Source organism: Gasterosteus aculeatus, chromosome 2 (assembly GCF_964276395.1).
Source record: "Gasterosteus aculeatus chromosome 2, fGasAcu3.hap1.1, whole genome shotgun sequence".
Lineage (NCBI taxonomy): Eukaryota > Metazoa > Chordata > Actinopteri > Perciformes > Gasterosteidae > Gasterosteus > Gasterosteus aculeatus.
In genome coordinates, this window is record NC_135689.1 from 450,059 (window position 1) to 474,661 (window position 24,603).

Genomic DNA, 24,603 nt, shown 5'->3' on the forward strand with positions numbered 1-24,603 from the left:
AACGTGTGGAACATCGCGCCGCTTTTTAAAGGTACAGTACGTACAGAATAGAGAGGAGGGCTCAGAGGACTCCGATCATCTAATCATTATATAGTAGGACAGAGAATAATGGAAACTGTTGGGATGACTGGGTTGAGCCCTTTGGTTTGAGGTTGCGTTGCCGTGGTAACCGTTGACGTTGTGGTGAGTTTTGCAAACACGCGTCCGGCTTTCTGTGGAGGTTTATCTGCACGCAATAATCTGTGATCCTGCTGCTCTACGTGCCTCCAGACACGGAAATGTACCAGCAACACACACACACACACTCACACACACACACACACACACACACACTCACACACACACACACTCACACACACACTCACACTCACACACACACACACACACACACACACTCATACTCACACACACACACACTCGCACTCACACACACACACACACTCATACACACACACACTCACACACTCACACACACACACGCACTCACACACACACACACACACTCATACACACACACACTCACACACTCACACACTTACACACACACACACTCATACTCACACACACACACACCCACTCACACACACACACACACACACACACACACTCATACTCACACACACACACACACACACACACACACACACACACACACACACACACACACACTCACACTCACTCTCACACACACACACACACACACTCATATCTGTGAGCTCTATAAAGAGTTTATCAGCCCTGCAGCACATGACTCGGTGTCATTAGCTGCGTTTACTACACGGCCCTCGCTGCGACCTTTAAACTCCCGGCGCTGTAGACGAAGCTGCACCTTGACATTCACTCGCCCGAGTTCACGCCAACAGTCAACACGCGAGGCTCGATGTGGATTCTGTCCTCTGGAGGACGGGAAGGTTTAGTCCGAACCCTGAAGACCAACAGCTGATCAGCCAGAAAACTTGAATTCACCACTAAACCTCTTTGATCAGATTGTGTTAAAATAAGTGAACCTATGATGTCACCATTGATTAATCTGAGACCAGCAGTCATGTGACCATCAATCAGAGAAACTAGGACTACACTAGTTTCATGTGAACCACATGTAGAACATACTTCATCTCCAACCTTAGTAGACGTTGTTGACAGTTGGAAACATCTATTTATTGGATTGTTTAATTGTTTTCTAGGTTCTGTAAAACATTCGACCTGCTTTTCTTTCTCTTCAATGATTGATCATAACTGTGTTATTCTGCAGTGAAGAAATATTTCAGTTCTCTGCTTCCAGTCCCGATGGTTCTGTTTCAAAAGAGGTTTGAAAGAGAAGATGTTTATTACTAAATCTTCCTCAGAGAAGAAGTTCAAATGAAAAATCCATCTGCTACTTCAGCACCAAGGACAGCGACACAGATTTATCACAACTTCTTAGAGACAATTAATAGTGTGCAAACTACCGAAATGAGGCGTTTAAACGCTTGGACCACTGTGGCTCTCTGTTTCTGTGTTAGAGTTGTATTCATTGTAATCGTTATAATAGTTGTAATATGTCAGATGGACAATAATCTTAAATCTTATCTGACACATTTTTTCGGTTTTTCGGTTTGATGCGTTTGGGGTAATGGGAGCTTTCACAACTGTTCAGGTGGACGTCATGAGAGATGTGAATGAACGAGATGGTGCGAGATCTTGCAAGGAGACCCGATGCTGTTTACCTGCACGTACAGGGACTATTTCTTCTCTAGACCACTGAAATGAGATAAACAACGTTTGGTGGCTACAACTATTTTGTACTGAAAGGCGGCTATTTACATACTATTTAGAATTTAGTTGGTATCCGTATTATAAAAGCAATAAGGTACTTGAAGCAGTACTTTATCTTCAATGATGTAACAACACCCTTGAACTGTTACCTTATTGGAGATAAAGTACTGCTTCAAGTACCTTATTGCTTTAACACAACAGGTTTGACTTCCAGAGGACGGGACAGGAAGGGAAACATGTACGAGTCATCAATGAGCCAAATGTAAATCTTAACCTCTATAATCTATTACTCCAGTTATCAGGCTTGTCCTCACCCTGTTTTTGTTGTCTTCTTCCTCCTCCCCCTCCTCTTCCTCAGGTCTCGGTTACTCCTCCATGGTGATCGTCTTCTTCTGTAACACCTACTACATCATGGTGCTGGCCTGGGGCTTCTACTACCTGATCAAGTCCTTCAACTCCACCCTCCCCTGGTCCACCTGCGACAACGAATGGAACACGCCCAGCTGCATCGAGAACTTCCGCCACCAGGACTGCGTCAACGGCAGCATCGCCAACGCCACCGTTGTCGGCGGCAACATGACCTGCGCCGAGCTGGCCAACGCCCAGTCGCCCATCATCGAGTTCTGGGAGTGAGTTCTGCTCGGGCCGGGGTTCTGGGTCGAGGGGTCGTGGTAGGTTTGAACTAACTATGAGATCAACATCAGCGAAGGTTTCTTCAATCTTCTTCTATATGCAGTCACCTCGTCCAGAGATCTGCATCGAGGGTCCGAGAATACATCAAGTCATCAACATGCAGCAACGAGACGTTTGATGATTGAAGGATTCTCAGTGAACGCAGGTTCTCAAAGGACGGCGGTCTCACAGCTAGCTTTAGCATGCTAACCAACGTAGCTGCACAACGGTCCTCCCGAATGATGAGGGCTGTGAAACGCTCACGTGCTCCTGGACTTGGAAGTCTTTTTACTGACCAACAAGAACTTGAGTCCAGTGCTGAAGAAGCTTCAGACTAAACTCAGCGGTGCTTCACCTCTACCGCGTCTACAAACACGAGAAGAACATTAAGTAGGAATAAAAGGTGCTTCAAGTGACTCGTATGTCGATGATGTTCTTCATTGTTCATGTTCAAACTAAAAACCAGCAGGGAACCAAGTGGTTGTGTGAGGACCTGTTGAGGGACCGGCTGGAGTTTTGGCTTCATTGGAACCAAAGGCGCCTGAAGGTGTTTATTTAGTGCTGCAGCGAGTTAGTGGATCAGAGTGACTGCAGGTCGACTAGAAGAGCAGCTGCTCCATCGATGTGGATCACCGCCGCGTTGTCGTGGCAACTCAATGACACACAGCGAGCAGTGAACGAAAGAGTTGATCAAATCAGTGAACGCACACAGGGATAAAGTTCTTCTTCTTCTTACTGATCTGCTGCTGTTGTGCTTTAAACCCTGTCCTGAACACAAATTGCCATAATTACAGTAGTCGTTGTTGTTGTTGTTGTGATGTAAACAATGTGCTCTCTCTCTCTGCAGGAGAAAGGTGCTGAACATCTCGTCCGGTCTGGGTGAAACTGGAGAGTTTAACTGGGAGCTGACGTTGTGTCTGATGGCCGTCTGGGTGATGGTTTACTTCTGTGTCTGGAAGGGAGTCAAATCCACCGGAAAGGTAACACACACACACACACACACACACACACACACACACACAAGCTTTAGACCTCTTTCTGATCTCAGGTAGCTGAACTCGTATCCGGGTTGATGAACCTGCTGCGGTTCATCTGAGCTGCTGGATCAGTTCATCTCTCCTCACTGATGAAGGAGGATTTCATAGGGAGAGACTTGTATGACATCACAGAGACCCGTTATGACGTCACCATCACGTCCTGTACGAGCGCTGCAGATGCTGAGGACCAGAATCATTTATTTACGACCTTCTGGAGCCGTAACATAACGTGATGAACAGCACACGCTGCAGCCGAGCATCTACTGTCCCCCAGACTGTGTCTCATACTGTCTCATACTGTCCCCCAGACTGTGTCTCATACTGTCTCACACACTGTCCCACAGACTGTCTCACACACTGTCCCACACACTGTGTCTCATACCGTCTCACACACTGTCCCACAGACTGTGTCTCATGCTGTCTCATACTGTCCAACAGACTGTCTCACACACTGTCTCATACCGTCTCACACACTGTCCCACAGACTGTGTCTCATGCTGTCTCATACCGTCTCACACACTGTCCCACAGACTGTGTCTCATGCTGTCTCATACTGTCCCACAGACTGTCTCACACACTGTCTCATACCGTCTCACACACTGTCCCACAGACTGTGTCTCATGCTGTCTCATACCGTCTCACACACTGTCCCACAGACTGTGTCTCATGCTGTCTCATACTGTCCCACAGACTGTCTCACACACTGTCTCATACCGTCTCACACACTGTCCCACACACTGTGTCTCATGCTGTCTCATACTGTCTGACGCAGTGTCTCACACAGTGTCCCACAGACTGTCTCACACACTGTCTCACACACTGTCCCACAGACTGTCTCTCATACTGTTTTGAGCGCCGATCCGCCTTCAAGGAACCGAGATAGTCTGATGTCAATCATCTCGGTAACTTGGGCCGGATGATCGGACATTTGATGGACGTAGTTGAACCACGTACGAGGAACAGGGTCCTGCTAGAGAAGTCAGATAAAATGTTGATGAAAACCGTAAAATGCTCGAGCATTTTTTATTTTTATTAAGGTTTGTGAGCTGGTGTTTGGGCGGCACGGTGGCCTGGTGGTCAGCGCCGTCGCCTCACAGCAAGAAGGTCCTGGGTTCGATTCCGCCCAGTGGCCTTTCTGTGTGGAGTCTGCATGTTCTCCCCGTGTCTGCGGTGGTTCTCTCCGGGTTCTCTGGCTTCCTCCCACAGTCCAAAGACATGCTCTGGGGATCAGGGTGATGGTGACTCTAAATTGCCTGTAGGCGTGTGGATGGTTGTGTGTCTCTGTGTAGCCCTGCGATTGGCTGGCGACCAGTCCAGGATGAACCCGTCTATCGCCTGAAGTTGGCTGGGACGGACTCCAGCCCCCCGCGGCCCCGTGTGCAGGATAAGAGGTTTGACGATGGATGGATGGAGCTGGTGTTTTATCTGTGGCCCCACAACGTCCCTGATACGAGGATGTGATCACGTCCTCATATCTGCTCAGTTAGTCCTCACATTGTTGTGAATGTTTTAATACATACGGTACCAGTCAACCGTTTGGACCGGGTGTCCAGACTTTTGACTGGATACAATAATTATAGATAAATGAAATAACAAATACCTTAAGTTGCCAACTTGTCACATATTGTGTTTATCAATAGTTTCAGGTTGTGTTTCGTCACATCGTCGTGATTAAGGAACGTTTTGCGTTAAGTTGTTCTTTCAAGTCCCCACAATGTCATACATACCAGAGCACAGGCCGGCTGAACAGCTGGGGGTCATTTACATAACAGGCTGAAGGTCAGAGGTCAGCGGACAGCTGATTGATCGGCTTCTGTGCGGCTGCATCAATAAGAGAGCAGAGCTTCGGCCGCTGGCTTTCATTCAGGAGTCCGCGGGGGTTTGATTTAAAACAGAAGAATAAATGTGTGACTGTTCCTTTAAGAGTTCAACCTTCACGGTGCTGAGATTCACTGCGCGTGTGTGTCTGTGTGCGTGTGTGTGTGTGTGTCTGTGTGTGTGTGTGTATGTGCGTGTGTCTGTGTGCGTGTGTGTGTGTCTGTGTGTGTGTGCGTGTGTGTGTGTGTCTGTGTGCGTGTGTGTGTGTGTGTCTGTGTGTGCGTGTGTGTGTGTGTATGTGTGCGTGTGTGTGTGTGTGTGTGTGTGTGTGTGTGTGTGTGTGTCGGTGTGTGTGTGTGTGTGTGTGTCGGTGTATGTGTGTATGTGTGTGTGTCGGTGTGTGTGTGTGTGTGTCGGTGTGTCGGTGTGTATGTGTCTCACCAGCATGTGACGGTGAGACTCACACTGCGTCACATGCTGGGCCTTAGCGTTGCCGTGACTACGACAGGGAGGAGGAAGGGGAGGGGCTGTGAGGTGGCGCGTCCTGATTGGTCGTGGTGGGAGGGCAGCTCGACTGCAGTGAGACGTGACAGAATCAGAGGGAGAAGTACCTGTGTGTACCGTGTACCGTGTACTGTGTGTACCGTGTACTGTGCACCGTGTACTACACACACATATACAAACACACACACACAGTTTCACCAAAAAATAAAAGCCTGTTCAGTAAAATTGTATTAGTTTTAACAAATAGATTTAAGTTATGAATGAAACAGTGAGCTCAAAGACTTCAGTGTGTGTGTGCGTGTGTGTGTGTGTGTGTGTGTGTGTGTGTGTGTGTGTGTGTGTGTGTGTGTGTGTGTGTGTGAGTAAGTCAGCAGCGTTCACACGGATCTCAGTGCCAACTGAGACTGTTGTTGTTAATCGTCAGCAGGAGACTGATAGTCGGGGGTTATGAATGACACAATGAACCCAAAGACCTCAGTGTGTGTCTGTGTGTGTGTGTCTGTGTGTGTGTGTGAGTCTGTGTGGGTGTGTGTGGGGGGGGGTTCTCGTTCTCTGCTGTGATTTGACTGAAACTCGACCCAACCTGAGACCGAGCGCTCTCCATGGTGCTGACCCTCCACATTCCTGTGTGTGTGTGTCTGTGTGTGTGTGTGTGTCAGATTGTGTACTTCACAGCCACCTTCCCCTACGTGGTGCTCGTCATCCTGCTGGTCCGAGGCGTCACGCTGCCCGGGGCCTACGACGGCATCATGTACTACATCAAACCAGACTGGTCCAAGCTGGGGGAGGCGCAGGTGGGTGAAGGACCAGGACCAGAAAAATAAAAGAAGGGTCCCTGACCTCTGACCTCTGACCTCTGACCTCCCCTCAGGTGTGGATCGATGCCGGGACTCAGATCTTCTTCTCCTACGCCATCGGCCTCGGAGCTCTGACGGCTCTGGGCAGCTACAACCGCTTCAACAACGACTGCTACAAGTACGACCTCCACGTCTGGGATGGAGTATAGTGTACTATAGTACTATAGTGTACTATCTACTGAGATGTAATACCGTGCAGTACTAGACAGTCATAAATGTAGTATGAGTTTAGCAGTAAAGTAGTAATACTATGAGGCTGTACGCCGCGTGAGACGCGTTGCTAAGCTACTCGTCTCCCGTCCCTCAGAGACGCCTTCGTCCTGGCGATGATCAACAGTGGGACCAGTTTCTTCGCTGGTTTCGTGGTCTTCTCCATTCTGGGCTTCATGGCCGCCGAGCAGGGAGTCGACATCTCGCAGGTCGCCGAGTCAGGTGACCCAAGTTTCACAAGTTCAAAGGTTGTGCTGTCCCTTAAACACACAGGGGGGTTGAACATTAAACGCATGACCTCTGACCCCTGAAGCAGTGAGACTCGCTTCACTGCTGCTTGTTCATCCACGTTAAACCAGCTTTACTGCAGTCTGTTATGGAGGGACTGTGTGTGCGTTTGTGTGTCTGTGTGCGTGTGCCAACTGCATGTTTATAAATAGCTTTCATCACATGGTGTGACATCACAAACGTATTCAGGTCTATTCCTTATTCACCATGTTAGTGTGCTACTATAAATATGAACAACGCAAACTGCGTGTGTGTCTGTGTGTGTTTGTGTGTGTGTGTGTACGTGTTGGTGTGTGTGTGTACGTGTCGGTGTGTGTGTGTGTGTGCGTGCGTGTCGGTGTGTGTGTGTGTGTGTGTGTGTGTGTGTGCGTGCGAGTCGGTGTGTGTGTGTGTGTGTGCGTGTCGGTGTGTGTGTTTGTGTGTGTGTGTGTGTGCGTGCGTGTCGGTGTGTGTGTGCGTGTCGGTGTGTGTGTTTGTGTGTGTGTGTGTGGGTGTGCGTGTCGGTGTGTGTGTGTGTGTGCGTGTCGGTGTGTGTGTTTGTGTGTGTGAGTGGGTGTGCGTGTCGGTGTGTGCGTGTCGGTGTGTGTGTTTGTGTGTGTGCGTGTGTGTGTGTGTGTGCGTGTGTTTGTGTGTGTGCGTGCGTGTCGGTGTGTGTGTGTGTGTGTGTGTGCGTGCGAGTCGGTGTGTGTGTGTGTGTGCGTGTCGGTGTGTGTGTTTGTGTGTGTGTGTGTGTGTGCGTGCGTGTCGGTGTGTGTGTGTATTTGTGTGTGTGTGTGCGTGTCGGTGTGTGTGTTTGTGTGTGTGTGTGTGGGTGTGCGTGTCGGTGTGTGTGTGTGTGTGTGTGTGTGCGTGTCGGTGTGTGTGTTTGTGTGTGTGTGTGGGTGTGCGTGTCGGTGTGTGCGTGTCGGTGTGTGTGTTTGTGTGTGTGTGTGTGTGTGCGTGCGTGTCAGTGTGTGTGTGTGTGTGGGTGTGTGTGTCGGTGTGTGTGTGTGTGTGTGGGTGTGCGTGTCGGTGTGTGTGTTTGTGTGTGTGTGTGTGTGTGTACGTGTCGGTGTGTGTCTGTGTGTGTGCGTGTGTTTGTGTGTTTGTGCGTGCGAGTCGGTGTGTGTGTGTGTGTGTGTGTGCGTGTCGGTGTGTGTGTGTTTGTGTGTACGTGTCGGTGTGTGTGTGTGTTTGTGTGTGTGTGTGCGTGTCGGTGTGTGTGTTTGTGTGTGTGTGTGTGTGTGTGTGCGTGTGTGTCGGTGTGTGTGTGTATTTATGTGTGTGGGTGTGCGTGTCAGTGTGTGTGTGTGCGTTCCTTCACACCTGGTGACGTGTGACTCATCGGTCTCCTGTAACTTAGCAGGATCTGCTCTCGGCTGATTGGACGGCCCACCTGTCAATCAACAGACTCTTAAAGGGCCGGTAGTGAGTTTGAACCTCATGTATGGGAGGAGTTTGAATTAAGATAATCAGCTGGAACACTGAGGTTAGAGGTTATAGATTTATTGCAGCTGTTCAATAATTTTCCTTGTTAGTAATTGTTGTTGTTATTGTTGTTAGGTATTGGTATTAAACTGGGATTGACTCCGGCCCCCTGCGACTCTATGAAGGATAAGTGGTTTGAAGATGGATGGATAATGATAACAATAATAATACTGATAATACATTTGATTTATAACGCACTCAATAGATCTCAGAGTGTGTTAGAATATTATCCATCACTGCCACGATGATACAACTCAAATAAAACTCTATTCCCCCACAATAAAAGTAGGAGATCTTTATTCATTCCTTATTCAAACACAGACGTGTTTGTGCATAGTTTGACTATGCAGACTCTGTTAGTAGTGTAGTACTTCATTATTTTTATCATCATCATTATTATTACTACATTAGGTCCTGGACTGGCCTTCATCGCCTACCCGAAGGCCGTCAGCCTGATGCCGGTGGCTCCTCTCTGGGCCGCGCTCTTCTTCTTCATGCTGCTGCTTCTGGGACTCGACAGCCAGGTGATCAATACGTGTCCTTAAGGGCCGCGTTCCAAAGTCCTCCATGGAAGGTTCGCTGGTTCCTTTATTAGCTCCCTTAGCATAGGAAAGGTGCTTCCTTTATTAGCTCAGGAAAGTAGATCATTCTGTCCCATAATGCCTTGCGCAGCATCACTTGGACAGTTGGACACACTGAGCTGAGGCAGGTTGTCGTAGTCATAACTGGCCTTTCCTTCCTTCCTCTCCCACCTTGTCAGTAACGTCACCGCTTAATGTCTGCAGTTCGTCGGGGTGGAGGGTTTCGTCACCGGGATCCTGGACCTGCTCCCCGGGAAGCAGCAGTACCGCTACAAGAGGGAGATCTCTGTGGCCGTGTGCTGCTCGCTGTGCTTCATCATCGACCTCTCAATGGTGACGCAGGTGAGACTCCACTGGTGTCTCCTTCAGTCCAAATCAACCTGAACAAGTGGAAGATTCACGTTCAATCCATTTAACAGAAGTGATTTGCATATGAAGGACTATGTTATAATAATACAGTACGAGTAGATGAGGTAGATGTCATCATTTGACCCCCATGCCTCTCTCTGCAGGCCGGCATGTACGTCTTCCAGTTGTTCGACTACTACTCGGCCAGCGGGATGACTCTGCTGTGGCAGGCCTTCTGGGAATGCATCGTGGTCTCCTGGGTCTACGGTACGCACACACAATAACCTTGTGTTATTGCCGCTTGAACCCGTGACCTAGTTCTTTGGGTCATGACCCATCCTTCATGACCATAGGTGAGGGTAGGAACGAAGACTGACCGGTAGATCGAGAGCTTTGCCTTCCGGCTCAGCTTTCTTTTCGTCACCACGGTGCGGTAAAGCGAGTGCAATACCGCCCCCGCTGCTCCGATTCTCCACCCAAACTCACACTCCATCTTCCCCTCACTCATGAACAAGACCCCGAGGTACTTGAACTCCTTCACTTGGGGTAAGGACACATTCCCTACCTGGAGCAGGCAATCCATCGGTTTCCTGCTGAGAACATTGGCCTCAGATTTAGAGGTGCTGATCCTGCGGTCGGGAAACAGATTATAGTCAATCATTTTACTTCACTACAAAAACAAAATGATGAATAAAGCCCAATAAATGTAGAAAAAGATCTTCATCTCTTCTGGTTTCATCAACTCCAAGATACAAGTCATGAAAAGATTGATATAGTTTAGAATTAGTAGTAAAATGTAATCAAACTTGATCCTAAAGCTGAAGTGAGAAACAAAATGACTTCACGTGGAATCAGAAAACTGTAGTATATTTACTGATGCTGATCCTCCATTGAACCTCCAGTGAGAGTCACAGACCAAAGATGCTATGAGGACCACATCATCTGCAAAAAGCAAAGGATGTAAAAGATATGCAGCTCCCCAAACTGTAAACCCTCCTTCCCCCGACTACGCCTCGATATCCTGTCCATCAATACAACAAACAGGATTGGTGACAAGGCACAACCCTGATGTAGGCCAACCACCGCCGGATTGGACACCGACAATCCGAAAACACCTCTTGCTTTGGGCGTACAGGGATTGGATGGCCCCAAGTAGGGATCCCCTCACCCCGTACTCACGCACCACCTCCCACATTATCTCTGCCGGGACCCAGTCAAATTGACGATGATCCCTCCTCCGCCTCCAGCTCCGCCTCTACCAAAGAGGGAGTAGTTGGATTCAGGAGGCCACAACTTACCACCACAGCGTCAGTGCACGTTTTGAACATACACCACTCTGGTTCAATGTCCCCCACCTCCACAGGAATGTGAGAGAACTCCGGCCGGAGGTGTGACCGGGGCCTCCTCCATACGTTCCCAGTTCACCCGCAATATGCGCTTGGGTTTACCAGGTCTATCCTGAGTCTCCCCCCCATCCTCTGACCCAGCAGTTGACAGCTCTGCCCCTCTGAGACTTTATCTGAGTGTCCAAAACATGCAGTCTCAGATCAGACTCCTAGGAGTACTATGGAGTCCCTTACTGGAGCCCTAAGCAGAACTCCCTTCAGGGTCTCTAAAAAGGCTGTATACTTTGAGATGCTGCTTGGTGCATATGCACAGACAACAGTCTAAGTCCCCCCCCCCCCCCCCCCCCCCCCCCCCCCCACAACCCAAAGTCGTATTGAGGCGACACCTTTGGGCCATGCCCACCCGGTTGTGCGGCATGCCCAGCCACAAGACACTCGCTGTTGAGCCCGCCATCTGGGCCTGGCTCCACATGGGTTCCCGGGCTTCCTCTGGGCCGTGTCCCTCTTCAATGTCTTTGGGAACCATTCTTAGCCTGGCCCCTCGCCTGAGACAACTTTGCCAAGGGTAACCATACCAGGACCACCAGGCTCCAGACAGTACACCTCTAAGGTCCATAGGGACACACAAACCTCTCCACCGAGATACGGCGATGCTCTCTGGAGAGGCATATAGTATTTAGGACTCTTTCAATGTCAATTTAGTTATTGACACATACTATTGAGGACTCTACTTTGTTGCAGGTGCTGACCGCTTCATGGACGACGTGGCTCGGATGATTGGCTACCGGCCTTTCCCCTGGATGAAGTGGTGCTGGTCCTTCATCACCCCTTGTGTCTGTCTGGTGAGACGAGATGATCCTTATACATGAATTACAAATGACATGACATATACATGACACATGTATGTTCCTCCTCCCTCTCCAGGGCATCTTCATGTTCCACCTGGTGAACTACAAGCCGCTGACCTACAACAACCAGTACGTCTACCCCTGGTGGGGCGAGGTCATCGGATGGTGCATGGCGCTGTCCTCCATGCTCTGCATTCCTGTCAGCCTCCTCTACAAGCTCTTCAGGGCCAAGGGGACCTTCAAAGAGGTCAGTGTGGACAGACGCGGAGAAGGACACAGAGACGGACAGGAAGACAGACAGGGAGAAGGACATGGAGACAGATCTTGATTCTCTATTGATCCAAAGAAGAACATTGATTAAATACTGGACTAATACACTGACTGAACCAGATACTCAGCCCGTTAGGGGGCCAGGTAGATGGACAGGTAGATGGACAGGTAGATGGACAGGTAGATGGATATGTTGATTCTTTGTCTTACATGTCTGTGTGTTGCAGCGCTGGGCTCACCTGACCACCCCAGTGTGGGGCAACCACCACCTGGAGTACATGGCCCCCGACATCAAGTCGCTGAGCTCCCTGTCCGCCGCAGACGACAACAAGGTCATTATCTTCGAGAGCGTCATGTAGGTGGGACTCCCCGGAGGGTGGCTGCCGATTGGCTGCCTCCCGTCCTGACCCGGCCTTCGCCGTGTTCCACAAGAAGAAGAAGAGAGCGAGACTGTTTTTATACATCCACGTTCTCCACATTCAAACCAGCAGCTCACTGGGTTTCCTGTGACGGGCTTCCACTCCTGTGCTCCTCCACATGGGGGGAGGGATTGTTCAAATTATTCGCCTTGACTATTTTAAGGATCAAATGATAAGCTTTTTGACAAAATGTCCAACAACGAAAGAGCTGAAGAAGAAGAAGGTTGAAAAAAGAAAAGAAAGAAAAAACACTGTCGAACGTCGGGCTTCTGAGAAGAGAATCGCACACACACACACACACACACACACACACACACACACACACACACACACACACACACACACACACACGCAGGCCGTCACTCTGACGCGGTCGTAGACAGTCGGACCTCAGAAAGCTGTCGCGGTTTTTTACTCGCTGTGTCTGGTCAGCGTGACGCAGCGTGATGAGATCTTCTCGTCAGACCTCCATCTTTTCATGAAGGGGGGTTTCTGGAATGTTCAAAACCCCCCCCATGAATTTACAGAAAGAATTTGAGACACTAACCAATTATATTAATAAGTGAATAGATAGATCTTTGATCATTATTCCCGATTGAAGAAATTCAACATTATTATACGCTGGATCAGCTGCTCTATCGTTGTGGATCTGACCTTTGACCCCTTGGTCAACTAAAGTGCCAAACGGAGCAGCGCTGATCCCAGACCAATAACACGCTCACTCTTCTTCTTCAACGCTGAGCTCCTCCCACCGGACGCCGCGCTCTTCCCCAAACATCAACTAACATCATAATTAAAAGCTTCATCAGAGATTCAGAGAATCAGACCAGAATATTTGGACCGGAAAAATGACAAAAATGTATATAAATCTTTGCACTAAAAAAAAACTTAAATTTAAAATGTCAGAGAAAAACTAAAACTTTGTTCAGGTTATATTTAAATAGAATGAATGTATTAAATGGAATCTGATCAAAAGTGTTCTGCAATCTAAATATATACAAAAACCCAATACGAACAAATATTATCCAGTTTGGGTCATTGGGTCACTTGATTTAATCATTGCTAATTTGATTTAAAAAATATTAAAATATTAATGTACTAATAAATAACATGTAAATAATTAATAATAGTAGTTATCCTTATTTAGAGATTAACGATTATCATTTTTATAAATTTTATAAATCAGTGTTGACCTGCTGCTGGAGCGATGAGAGCCTAAGGACTCAACCTAGCGTTGCCTTACGTCGTTGTCTTCGACTCTCGAGAAACACGTACATCCAACCAATCGGCAGTCTGCAGGGACGCGTCTACGATCTGCCTCCTAGCAACCATCCAGCTGTCATAGGGAGAGAGAAAAAAGATAACTTGCACATTGTTGTACAATAATGTTGCTTTTAAAAAGCTTGCGTATTGTTTTAAATAATGTAAAATGAATCAGATTTATTTTATGGAGGCTTTTATTTTGTGACTATGACAGATATATTGATTATCTATATTTGATGCAGTATGTGATGACGATCTCTGGCTGATTGTTCACGTTTTCGTCAGACGAGCGATGAAGAGACTCTTCAGGCTACCTCATTTCAGATTTTCAAAATAAATCTTTCAGCTTTTTATGCAAATGGAACGGCGGGAACGCTTTCTGGGAAGTATTTCCATTAAACGCCGATGATCAACAATGTGACATGCTAAGAACAACAGTTAAAAAGAAGAAAACAACTGAACAAATCTATGATACATGTTGTAAGTGTCCCATTTAATGCAATACGGTTTGAAGTATTATATTTTATATATATTTACACACGTTGGTGCTGCGAGGCCCTTAAACGCCGTCCGACCGGCTAATGTGAACAAACAGCGGGGAGCAGGGCTTTTATTTTGGCGGGTTTGCCTCAGTGTTGTGGAGGCTTCTTCTGAATGCACCAAGAAAGGGAAACTTTTTTTACTTTTTTGATTTCTGGTTTTAAAAGTGCTCAAAGACAATTTAATGAATTTACCCCCCCAACCCCTCCGCATGAAGTTTACTTCAAAACTTCATGCGGAGGGGATATCAAAAGAAGTATTATTATTTAAAAAGGGGAAGAACGAACATTTTTCTGCAATCTGTCAGCTGGTGCAACAGGCAGAACAATAATATTAAACCAGTAGCCAGCAACGCAGTAAGAACTACACAAACAGCACAACACGCTGCTGTTTACAATAAGAACTACATTTCCCAGCAGCCAGTGTGAGACTCCAGTTTATATCAATTGAGTGTGAAAAGGAAAATTTGTCTATAAAAGAGTTTTAATCAAAATTATTATAATTGGAGATAAAGGTGTAAGTTAATTAACCGTTTAAACATCAAACTAATTAAAGATGGAACTATTGCTGAGGGATGATTATTATTACTAATTAAAACATTATTGTTCAAAGGTCACGTGACGCGGATAATGAGAATTTCACTAATCAAACAGAACGTTAACTCAAACTGATATTGTGAGTTATTTTTCTCATCTCTGGAGGATTTTATATGCATTTATAAAATATCTATCTAGAAAAAAGATCTCAAAAAAGCCAGTTGAGATTTATCAAAATCTGATGTTTCATGTAATTTGGTTTTTGTGCTTCTGCCAAAAATAACGTGACAGAATATTTATTTTAAACTTGATTAAAACTGCAGATGACAGGAAGTCACACATAAACAAAAGGTGTCTGGTTTCCCAATTCCGGTTTATTCCTGTTCATTATTATGATTATTAGAATATTACTTTCATTTAAAGTTAATAATTAAGTTATTCAAGTTGATTGGAAGTTCTAGAAAAATAATTACTAAAAACATTTTGCACAAATAATTATCTGAGGTTTCATTTTTGATAACAAGATAAAAAAGATCAAATTAATACAATGTGACTCTGAATAATGTATTTACATCATTTTTAGACACAACATTTTTTCTAAACATGAAAATAAAATTAGACAGATATTAAATATTAGAAACTAATTCAAAATATTTCAAAAGTTACCTCTGAAACCATCAAATTTTCATTCAGTCCAAAAACACTCCGCTTGTAAAAGGGATTTAATGTCTAACTTTTGCTTTTAGATACTTTTTGAAAAATAGTTGCAATGATTTTATAGCCAAAACGTCACCAAAGTGTTTTTAACATCAAAAAATAAGGTTGTTTTCTTTTGAATAAAATTATTGCTGAAGCTGAACAACTGAATTGTGATATGAAGTTTGATCTGTAAGTGTTTTGGGGGCTGAGTTGGATTATTGGGTGTGGGGGGGCAGCGAGTCTCCCTAAAGGTGTCAAATTTATGGAATAAAAAATAATCACTCACCGTTTACCTCTAGCAAAGCATCATGGGAGCCGTAGTTGAAGAACCTTCATTCATTTCTCTGAGATTCGTCTTCCAGACCCGATCAGAGCGATCAGTAGACGTATTGATTAGTAGCTGTGTACCAACGACTCGGCGCTCCGACTCATTTGATGATGTCATAGTTAACTGAGCCCTGATGGTGTTTCATGACCTTTGACCCCCTCGACCTTCCGCGGGTCGCCATGCTGTGATCACTGTGCTTGTCAACAAAAATAAACTAACGTCATGACAAATTAATCCGTCTCCGTGGTTACTAGGACCAGCTTCTGCATGACATCACCACAGGAGAGAAGAGAAGGAGTCAAAGGGGGGAAAGGAGGACACATGGAGGGGGGGGGGTCCTTCAGACAGAAGACAAAGTAATTTAGGTTTGAAATGACATTTGAAGTCCCGTTGCGTCTCCCCCGTCCCCCCGGCAGACATTCCTTTGTCTTCTAGGAAAGCCCGAGACAGAAGACGGAGACGACGTCCAGCAGTGAAAGGCGAGCCGGGGGGAGGCCGGATCAGACCGGCTCCCGATGCCGGAGGGCTCAGACCGACAGCTGCTCCACGAGGACGCCGCCAAGTTTAGACCCCGAGTACTGAAGTACTAGTGTGAGATACTAAATACTAGATGAAGATTAACGGTAAAATAAACAGGCTGAAATCATCAGTTTGTGCCGCGTGTTTATTTCAGTTACCAGAACAATTAAAACAAGGAGAGAAAACGGAAACAAACCGTAGAAATAAACAACGTAAACAGGACTCAACCGATCACAAGCAATAACTTCTCATCAATAAGTCGACTGGAATGACTTTGCTCTCTGAACACATCGGATTTTAAAGTGAAACCTCAACCGGAGGAACAAACAGGATTTTCAAAATAAAAGTTTCTCCCCTTCAACATTCTGAGATCATAAAGTCGAATTGCTTCAATGACATTATGAACGCGTTTCCTGCTGTGATGTCACAGAACTGTGTTGCTCATCCAATGAACAGGAAGTTCAGTTTTAACAGGCAGGTGAAGCCTTGAGACGCAGAAAACAAAAGTAAAGCGTAAACACTCAAATATAAACAAACACCCAAAAAAGACAATTTACTTGTCGGCGTTTGTCTCCATAAAGACGGAACTTTGTAGGAGTCCAACAGCACCAACATGCGCGTGCAGAGGATCGACTTTATTTATTACTTGTTGAACTCGTACAAAGACGTCCAAACATTCATCGCTCAGAATCATAATCAGTCAGCTGATGCAGGACAGGAAGTGACATCACGATGACGCTGCACACGGCCCGCCTTCCTCAGTCACACTTCTTGTCGCTGGTTGCCTGCAGACCGAGAACAGAGCGGAGAAAACAAATTCAGAGAAGATGTTTGGTTCATGCGTGTATGTCCGTGTCCGTGTGCGTGTATGTCCGTGTGCGTGTATGTCCGTGTGCGTGTGCGTGTATGTCCGTGTGCGTGTGCGTGTATGTCCGTGTGCGTGTGCGTGTATGTCCGTGTGCGTGTCCGTGTGCGTGTATGTGCGTGTCCGTGTGCGTGTATGTCCGTGTCCGTGTGCGTGTATGTCCGTGTGCGTGTGCGTTACCAGCAGCTTGCTGTGCTCCTCCAGCAGTCGGTCATATTCTACAGTCAGATTCTCCGCCTGTTTCTTCATCGCTTGAACGTCGCTGTCAGACTTCTGAAGAGCTGAAGAACACGAGTACACAGAAAGTACATCAGCAGAGTACACAGTACATCTTGTATTTCAGCACAGCGACAGTCCAACATGTGACAGAACTCACAGATCACGTTATTTGAACCCTGATGGTTTTGGACAAACATTCATGTCACGGGACGGTGAGGACCCTGACGTCACCCAGAAGACAAGCTCCGCCCCCACCTTTCCTGCTGCTTTCCAGCTCCTCCTTCAGTGTCTTCACCTCCTCCTTCAGACCCTTGCTCTCCCCCTGTGCGCCTCCTTTGGTTCCGCCCTCCAGTCCCTCCACGCCCGCGTCCTGGAGTTTCTGTTCAGATCAAAACGTTTCTTAGAAACAAATATTTGGCGTCATCAGGAGGAGACGGACGTCACAGCGCAGGAGGAGCAGCTGCTGCTCAAAGAGCCGCTCACACCCACGATGCACCTGCAGGCCCGTCTGAAGGCCTCAGCGTCCCAGCAGAGGTTAAAAGGAACATAAAAGTCTGTCTTTGTCCTTAGGAGACATCAGGATGAGGACCAGGTGTATGTGATGGAGACAACCCTCGTCCCATCAAGTCTGACCCGCCTTTCCATCGTCAGAGCCAATAGAATTCAAGTAGCCACACGTGGAGAAGAGCGACAGCTTCCTCCGACAGGAAGGAGGGACTTGTGAGTGACGCGGAGCATTTAGCATCTGATGAAAACACCAAGAGGTGACGAGGAGGAAGCAACAATCTAAATACTGTGATGTGTGTGTGTCTGGTCACTTATTTAATACACACACACACACACACCTTGTGTGCAGTTACCTCGTAGACTTGATTTAGAACTTAAAATATCCATTTGTTAAAAGGTGTGTCCAAACCTTTGACTGGTACTGTGCGTGTGCGTGTGTGTGCATGTGTGTGTGTGTGTGTGCGTCACATGCAGATGAAGCAATTTCTCTTTTTAGCAGAAGACTTGGTGATCTTTTCACCCCATAAAACAGCTCAGATTACCAGTGTGCGTGTGTGTGTGTGTGTGTGCGTGTGCGTGCGCCTGCACCTCCTGCAGCAGCTCGTTCTCCTCCATGTACTTCTTGGCGGCGGCGCTGGCGCCCTCCGCCTGCTTCCTGAAGGCCTCGTTGGACGCCATGAGCGTGGCCTGCTGGGAGAGCAGGGTGGCGATACGCCGCAGGAGTCTGAAACACACAAAGAAGAGATTCACCAACGAGGAAGAGATTCACCAGGTCCTCCCAGCGTGGGCGGGACCTTTGAGATAAAAGTCCTGCTCCTCTGGAGAAAAGACTGAGCAGCATAAGTAGAACACGTATGTGAAAAATAAATATGAACCATCTATATATTCACTGACGTCCACTCAGTTTCTCACATGACTGTGTGTCAAGTCATCCGTCACACTGACATCTCACCAAATATAGCCCCCCCCCCCGCGCATGTGTTACCTCTGACATTTCCCAGCTTGGGTGTGCTTATGTTACCATGTGATGATGTCATAGGGACCCACAGTGAGGGGGTTCTACATGTTGACCTTTGAAAAACATTTAGCCAATGTATCCGTGCTGGCGCTGCGTGTGTGTGTGCGTGTGTGTGTGTGTGCGTGCGTCTCACAGGCAGAGCAGCAGGGCGAAGCCGGCGATGTACTCGTTCCTCTGCGCTCTGAACAGCTTCATGTGAATGTGTTCGATGGCCGTCGGGTTGTTGGTCAGATCCACCTTCTCCGTCACGCTGTACTTCCTCACCTCCCGGACGGCGTCTACGACACACGACACGTGAAGTCACCGCTCACACACACGGTCCTCGTGAGATGTTTTAACGTCACTTCCTTTACTGACAGCTTAAGACGGCCGAAACAAAACTGATGCAGTCAAACATTATTGTGATAAAATGTAATTAATTAGTTCATTTTCTTTTTTTCAATAGTCAATTAATATTGACAGCTCTCGTTACTATACGTGGCCGGCAGAGACCTGTCAATCAGCGTGTAGCCCCGCCCTAAAGCGTCCCCTGCTTCATGGTCTGTTTGACTCTTAATGGACCATCATTTACTAAATGAACATCATGCTGGAGATTAAGACCTCGTGTTCTCCTCTTTATCACACGTCACTTTCTGTTCACTGGTGAACTTTATTTCTACCTTTTAAATACTTGTAACTTTTATCACTTTATTTTAAACCCATAGCATTAAATCCTGTTTGATTCCTCGTGCACTGTTTGACGTATCGTGGTGATAAACGTGTCCTGGTTACGTGAGCTTGTGTCGCCCCCTGCTGGTCACAGACTCCATCTCCAAACGTACCGATGAGCAGGAAGACGAGGATGGCGATGGCCACCATGAAGGAGGTGTTCCCATAGATGGCGATGGTCTGGATGAGCCGAGACTTGAAGATCTTACTCCACCTGGAGCACAAACCAGCCCGGTTAGATAACAGGGTTCATCTTTCCATGACTTCAAACTGAACTTCCATGAGTAGAAATCTCGGTGTATAAATGATAAAATGTATTTAAACTAACAATGAGAATAGTAAAGTGTGCAGAGTTTCCCCAAACATTTCAATTAGCCCCCAAAAGAGTCTCCACTAGGGACGAGTATTGTTCGGGGTTATCGTGACATCAGTGCTAAAACAATACTTAGAAAACATACTGAAGCAAAACTTTAGTTCTTTTTTTACCTCAAATTATGGACAAAACATGAACCATTAACAGTATGTGTACAGTGTCAGAACCAGACGCGTAGAATCATTTCAGCTCTGCTCATTGTGCAGGAAGAGAGTGGAACCAGGTAGAGATACAGGGAGCAAAGACGTTATTAAAAATAGCAGGAAACGGCGCCGCATTCAGGCGCCCTGAAGACGCTACGAAAGACTCCTCGTCTTTGTTCTGCTCGTCTTCGTGCGTCACCCAACCTCTTGTTCATACTCCCCGTCATCTAGGAAACAAAAGGTTGATTGCCCTCAAAAAGCACAACAACCGCTTGACACCTTAATCAACAACCTGATCGGGTCGAACCGATCAAAAGATGGGAGGGCAACTTAATCCAGCAAGAACCGGCACTAAAAACGGTTAAAGCAAAATAGGGCTGTCAAAATCGCTCAAAAATGACCTTCAAATGTTCGCTGTGAAAAACGCCACAGATCTTCGAATATCTTTTTGCTCATTAGACGAGTCAATAACTGGACTGATTAATACGAGACATAAACTACTTGTATAGGTCATTTATTTAAATATATTACCTACACAAAAATTAACCAATTCTCTCTCTCTATATTATATATATATATATATATATATATATATATTACACACAAGTGCTGATCAGGAGTTCAGTGCAGTTTAATGTCGTGGTTCTTGTCCCAAACCCGTCCGGCTTCATTCAGTAAGTGACGGTTTCACGCAGCGACGCTGAGCTGTAAACACAGAACGACAAATAATCAAAGCATGAAGCTGCTGTAGAAGATCTGGTCTGTTTTATTCACGCGACATGCAGTCGGTATCCGGCGCGCGTCCACTGAGCAGACCGCCGCGCTGACGTTTTAATTTTATTTGCTAAATATCTGAATATTTGTTGACAGCCCTAAAGCAAACTAGCAATCAGGTTAAACTTAAAACAGTAGAATCAACTACCATTTAGCACACTAGCTTGGTTTAAACAACAGATACTTATTCCAGCTTCAGGTCACCTGGATGACTGAAGGCCGAGATGCACACGTATCTAACCTTCTCCCTGATGACGCTGCAGCCGACGCCATCTACTGCTGCAGATGAATATATTATATATAATATATATATATATATATTATATTCATACATACATACATACATACATACACACACACACACAGAAGACAAAGCCTACCTGCAAACTCATAAAGGAGGGGGGGGCTGAGAGTTCTGATGATCCATGTAGAATAATAAATGGTACAAACCAGGCTGAAACACACAACCAACCGGCACAACCAACCGGCACAACCAACCGGCACAACCAACCGGAACAACCAACCGGCACAACCAACCGGAACAACCAACCGGAACAACCAACCGGCACAACCTTTTCTCCTCGTCTCACTGCAATCTCAGAAACGCTGGCCCGCCAGTGATTTATCATAGTTTATACATTAAATATTTATATACATTTTAAATGATACATGCATGTTTTTAATGATCCAAACAGACTTCTTTGTTTGAGAGAAGATTAAACTTTCATTTTAAAAGAAGAGTTTTGCGTAGTAGGTTTTTTTTTCTTTACGACGCTCCCCTTCCTTCTGATGAGGTCACACTAAACTTCCCCGATGAAGAACCGGGAGCTCGGTACCTCTTGGGGGAGATGAACGGGATGCAGAGCAGCAGGACGAAGAAGACCTCTCCATAGAGGAAGGTGGCCACGGCCGTCCACTGAAGACTCATCTCGTCCCCTGAAGATCAAATACAGAAGTCTTTAATCTGCATAAAAACACCATGAGACAGGCGTTATCCCTCATGCATCAATACAAATACGACAGAAACTACACAGGACCTATTTAAGATAGGCGATCAATACGGCGATCAATACGGCGATCAGAGGCAGAGCCTGATTAGTTCATGTAAAGGTCTGGATGATTCAATGTTCCTGGTTTGGTTTTCTACCAGTTCATCACAGAAACAACAATGTGAAAATAAAGACAGATCAATATCAATTAATATAAATCGGACCAAAAAAAAAAGATGTATTCAGTTAATAGAAAACAAAGAAAGGCAGCGGATTACATGCTGATTGATAGATCAATAACTAATCATTCCAGCTCAGTTTGGATGAACGTCATTAAACCCTTTACGGTTTACAAATTGAATAAAATTATTTTACGAGTGGAAAAACGTATTTAGTTCCACGATTCAACCACGGAACTTAATTATTAATTAAAATTTAGAAAAAGTTGACTTATTGTTTGAAACCCATTGAAGTAGATTTGTATATAAATGCACTGCAGTCACGACCAATAACATTGAAACAGATTTAATGATCGTATCCAGTTATAATTGCGTCTGTAATGTTGAGCACGTGATCATAAATCACTTCATGTGATCAGCTGATCGGTGGGGGGGCTGCTGACGTCACGGCAAAGAAACTTCACGTCTTTTCAGATTGCAACACGATCTGTAACTAACAAATGATAAAAACATACTAATAAAAGCCAATTAGAATAAACTAGCACTCAAATATAACTAACGCAGCAAGAAACACTTTACATTCTGTAACACCCACCGTCACAAGACCGGTTTAAAAGAGAAAACCGTCGGTATTACCCGAGGACACGGGCCCGTATATCTACTGGAAACAAACCTATTTAGCTCGTCACCGTCTGTTGGTTGAAACGTTGCCCGTAAGGAAGTGAACTAGCTAGCTGGGGGCTCCGTCTACTTGCTGGTGTGTTATACCTGTCCCTACGTACACATTGCTCTGATGTGTTAAAACGTCCACTAACAAACGCAGCTCACCAAGTTACAGTTAGCAGGCGGAACTAGTTAGCCGAGGTTAGCTTCTGGGGTCTCTGCTAAACTTCAGCACTCGTTATCTGTCAGCAGGTGACACTCACCTGGGAAGAGTCCCGCGAAGACACTCGGACTGACGGGTGGACGCGCTGGTGAGGAGCACAGGCCGCAGGTTAGCTGGTGGGTAGCCTCTTGCTTGGCCTGTCTTCCGGTTGAAAGACACTTCCGGCTTCCGGTGTCTTAACGACAATCTTCTCAGGAAGGATCCTCGCAGAGTGAAATGACCCGGAAGTAGTGCAAGCGTCTAAGCAAACTAAGGGAGGAGCTTCAACGCCTCCTTCCTCGGCTGCTTTAGCGTAGGAACCCAGTGTTTCCTCGGTTTACCACTACTCTTCATGTTCTGCATAAACTCCTGCTCCGTCTGCCGTCCACATGGTGGCGGTAATAAACCTCTAACTAGAAGAAGAAGAAGAAAGTTTAACACTCCGGGGGGTGTAGTCGGGCAAACGGCGCCACACGGACGTATTCCCGACATCTCATGTCAGTGTGGAGCTTCCGTGCTGGAAAAATAACAACAAAAATATAAAAAATGTAATTTTATATATTTTTTATTACACACTTTTCCATGTTGGCGCCCCCTTGTTATGATGGTAGGGGAAGCACCACTGGTCGATCCTTTACCAAAGGGAAGATAATCCCGGCCCACAATTCCTTGCGGCGGTTATATTTAAACAGTGACGTATCATTGCCGCTGCAGACTGACGTCACTAACATGCGTCTGCATCAGAACTACGCAGCTTAGTGGAAGTGGAGTCGCAGGCGTCAGCTCGCTCACCCATCACGTTGTCGCTGTGTCTCAAAGTCGCTAGACTGAACTTGCTTTGCTCCTTTTCTTTTGTTGTGTGATTATAAACTAACGTTTAGTTGTGTTCTTCTCTCAGCCTGAAATGTGTCGCGCTCTGGAGAGGTCCAGAAGGATGAGCAGTGTCACGCTGAGGTTCCTAGCAGCCAGGTTAACAGGTCCTGGGTCGCGTTTGATTGACATTTTGATTACAATGGTATTCAACTAATTCTTAACTGAAACCCAACCTACACTGTTAATAACTGTATTCTTTGGATGTATTGTATTCATTGATTTATGTTCAGCTAAAAATGCCACAAGATTAGTCAGAGAGAAATATTTGTAATTATTCAAAACCAAAAAAGAACGAAAAGAAGAAGAAAAGAAAGAATGAGGTATCAGAAGCTGGTTGTCATTTAGATCTAAGGTTGATTGATCACTGTATCATAGATATTAAATACTATGACGTTAATCACTAATGATGTCACGTATCTCACGGTGTATCGCCTCATTGATCACTATACTATATACATAAAATACTAAGAGGTTCATCACTATTGATGTAGCGACACCGATGAGGTTCAGAGGCATTGATAGATTTACAATGTAATTTATAGTGATGTTTGTGCATTTAACTGCTGGAAGGCCGTTATCGGCCTCTTGAGTAACCAGGAGACAAACGGTAGGAGTGCGTGTGGTATGTGTTGCTGATTAATTATTGTTGTTATATCAAACCTCCTCTTTACTTTATGAATCCTTTATGAAGGTAATGCTGAGTGATGTGATACAGAAGCCCTGAATTAAATGTTCACCTCAGTTACGTTTGTATGTTGTTCTTCCATCCAATATGAATACAAAGT

General features: G+C 46.1%; 2 protein-coding genes across 3 annotated transcripts in view; one reads left to right on the forward strand and one right to left on the reverse strand.

Moving 5' to 3' along the window:
* Positions 1–16,020, forward strand: part of slc6a8 (solute carrier family 6 member 8) — a 22,103-nt gene extending 6,083 nt beyond the window's left edge. The window contains exons 2-13 of the mRNA XM_078081030.1: positions 1–31; positions 2,114–2,384; positions 3,275–3,407; positions 6,446–6,580; positions 6,658–6,761; positions 6,951–7,075; positions 9,020–9,132; positions 9,394–9,531; positions 9,702–9,804; positions 11,625–11,725; positions 11,808–11,978; positions 12,229–16,020. The exon at positions 1–31 is cut by the window's left edge and continues 101 nt beyond it. Coding sequence (XP_077937156.1) covers positions 1–31; positions 2,114–2,384; positions 3,275–3,407; positions 6,446–6,580; positions 6,658–6,761; positions 6,951–7,075; positions 9,020–9,132; positions 9,394–9,531; positions 9,702–9,804; positions 11,625–11,725; positions 11,808–11,978; positions 12,229–12,360 — 1,557 coding nt within the window. The 3' untranslated portion in view covers positions 12,361–16,020. The remainder of the gene's footprint in view (positions 32–2,113; positions 2,385–3,274; positions 3,408–6,445; positions 6,581–6,657; positions 6,762–6,950; positions 7,076–9,019; positions 9,133–9,393; positions 9,532–9,701; positions 9,805–11,624; positions 11,726–11,807; positions 11,979–12,228) is intronic.
* A 412-nt stretch (positions 16,021–16,432) lies between these two features.
* bcap31 (B cell receptor associated protein 31) lies at positions 16,433–23,607 on the reverse strand. 2 transcript variants are annotated; one of them, XM_040194335.2, is made up of 8 exons: positions 23,007–23,607; positions 21,749–21,848; positions 19,736–19,836; positions 19,048–19,192; positions 18,485–18,620; positions 17,645–17,768; positions 17,351–17,451; positions 16,433–17,090 (listed from the first exon to the last, which is right to left on the reverse strand). In XM_040194335.2, the coding sequence occupies exons 2-8, from the start codon at positions 21,838–21,840 to the stop codon at positions 17,064–17,066; spliced, it is 726 nt and encodes a 241-aa protein (XP_040050269.1). In that variant the 5' UTR covers positions 21,841–21,848; positions 23,007–23,607; the 3' UTR covers positions 16,433–17,063. The 2 variants fall into 2 exon arrangements, with proteins under 2 accessions (XP_040050269.1, XP_040050270.1); XM_040194336.2 differs by having other exon boundaries at positions 21,749–21,876; positions 23,007–23,555.
* Positions 23,608–24,603: the final 996 nt, after the last annotated feature.

Coding starts and splice junctions, on each gene's coding strand:
- bcap31 (XM_040194335.2), bottom strand. CDS start 21,840: ATGAGTCTTCAGTGGACGGCCGTGGCCACCTTCCTCTATGGAGAGGTC. Junction 17,769..18,484: donor AGAACGAGCTGCTGCAGGAG/GTGCAGGCGCAC, acceptor TGATCTGAACAG/AAACTCCAGGACGCGGGCGT. Junction 17,452..17,644: donor GCTGGAAAGCAGCAGGAAAG/GTGGGGGCGGAG, acceptor CGTGTTCTTCAG/CTCTTCAGAAGTCTGACAGC.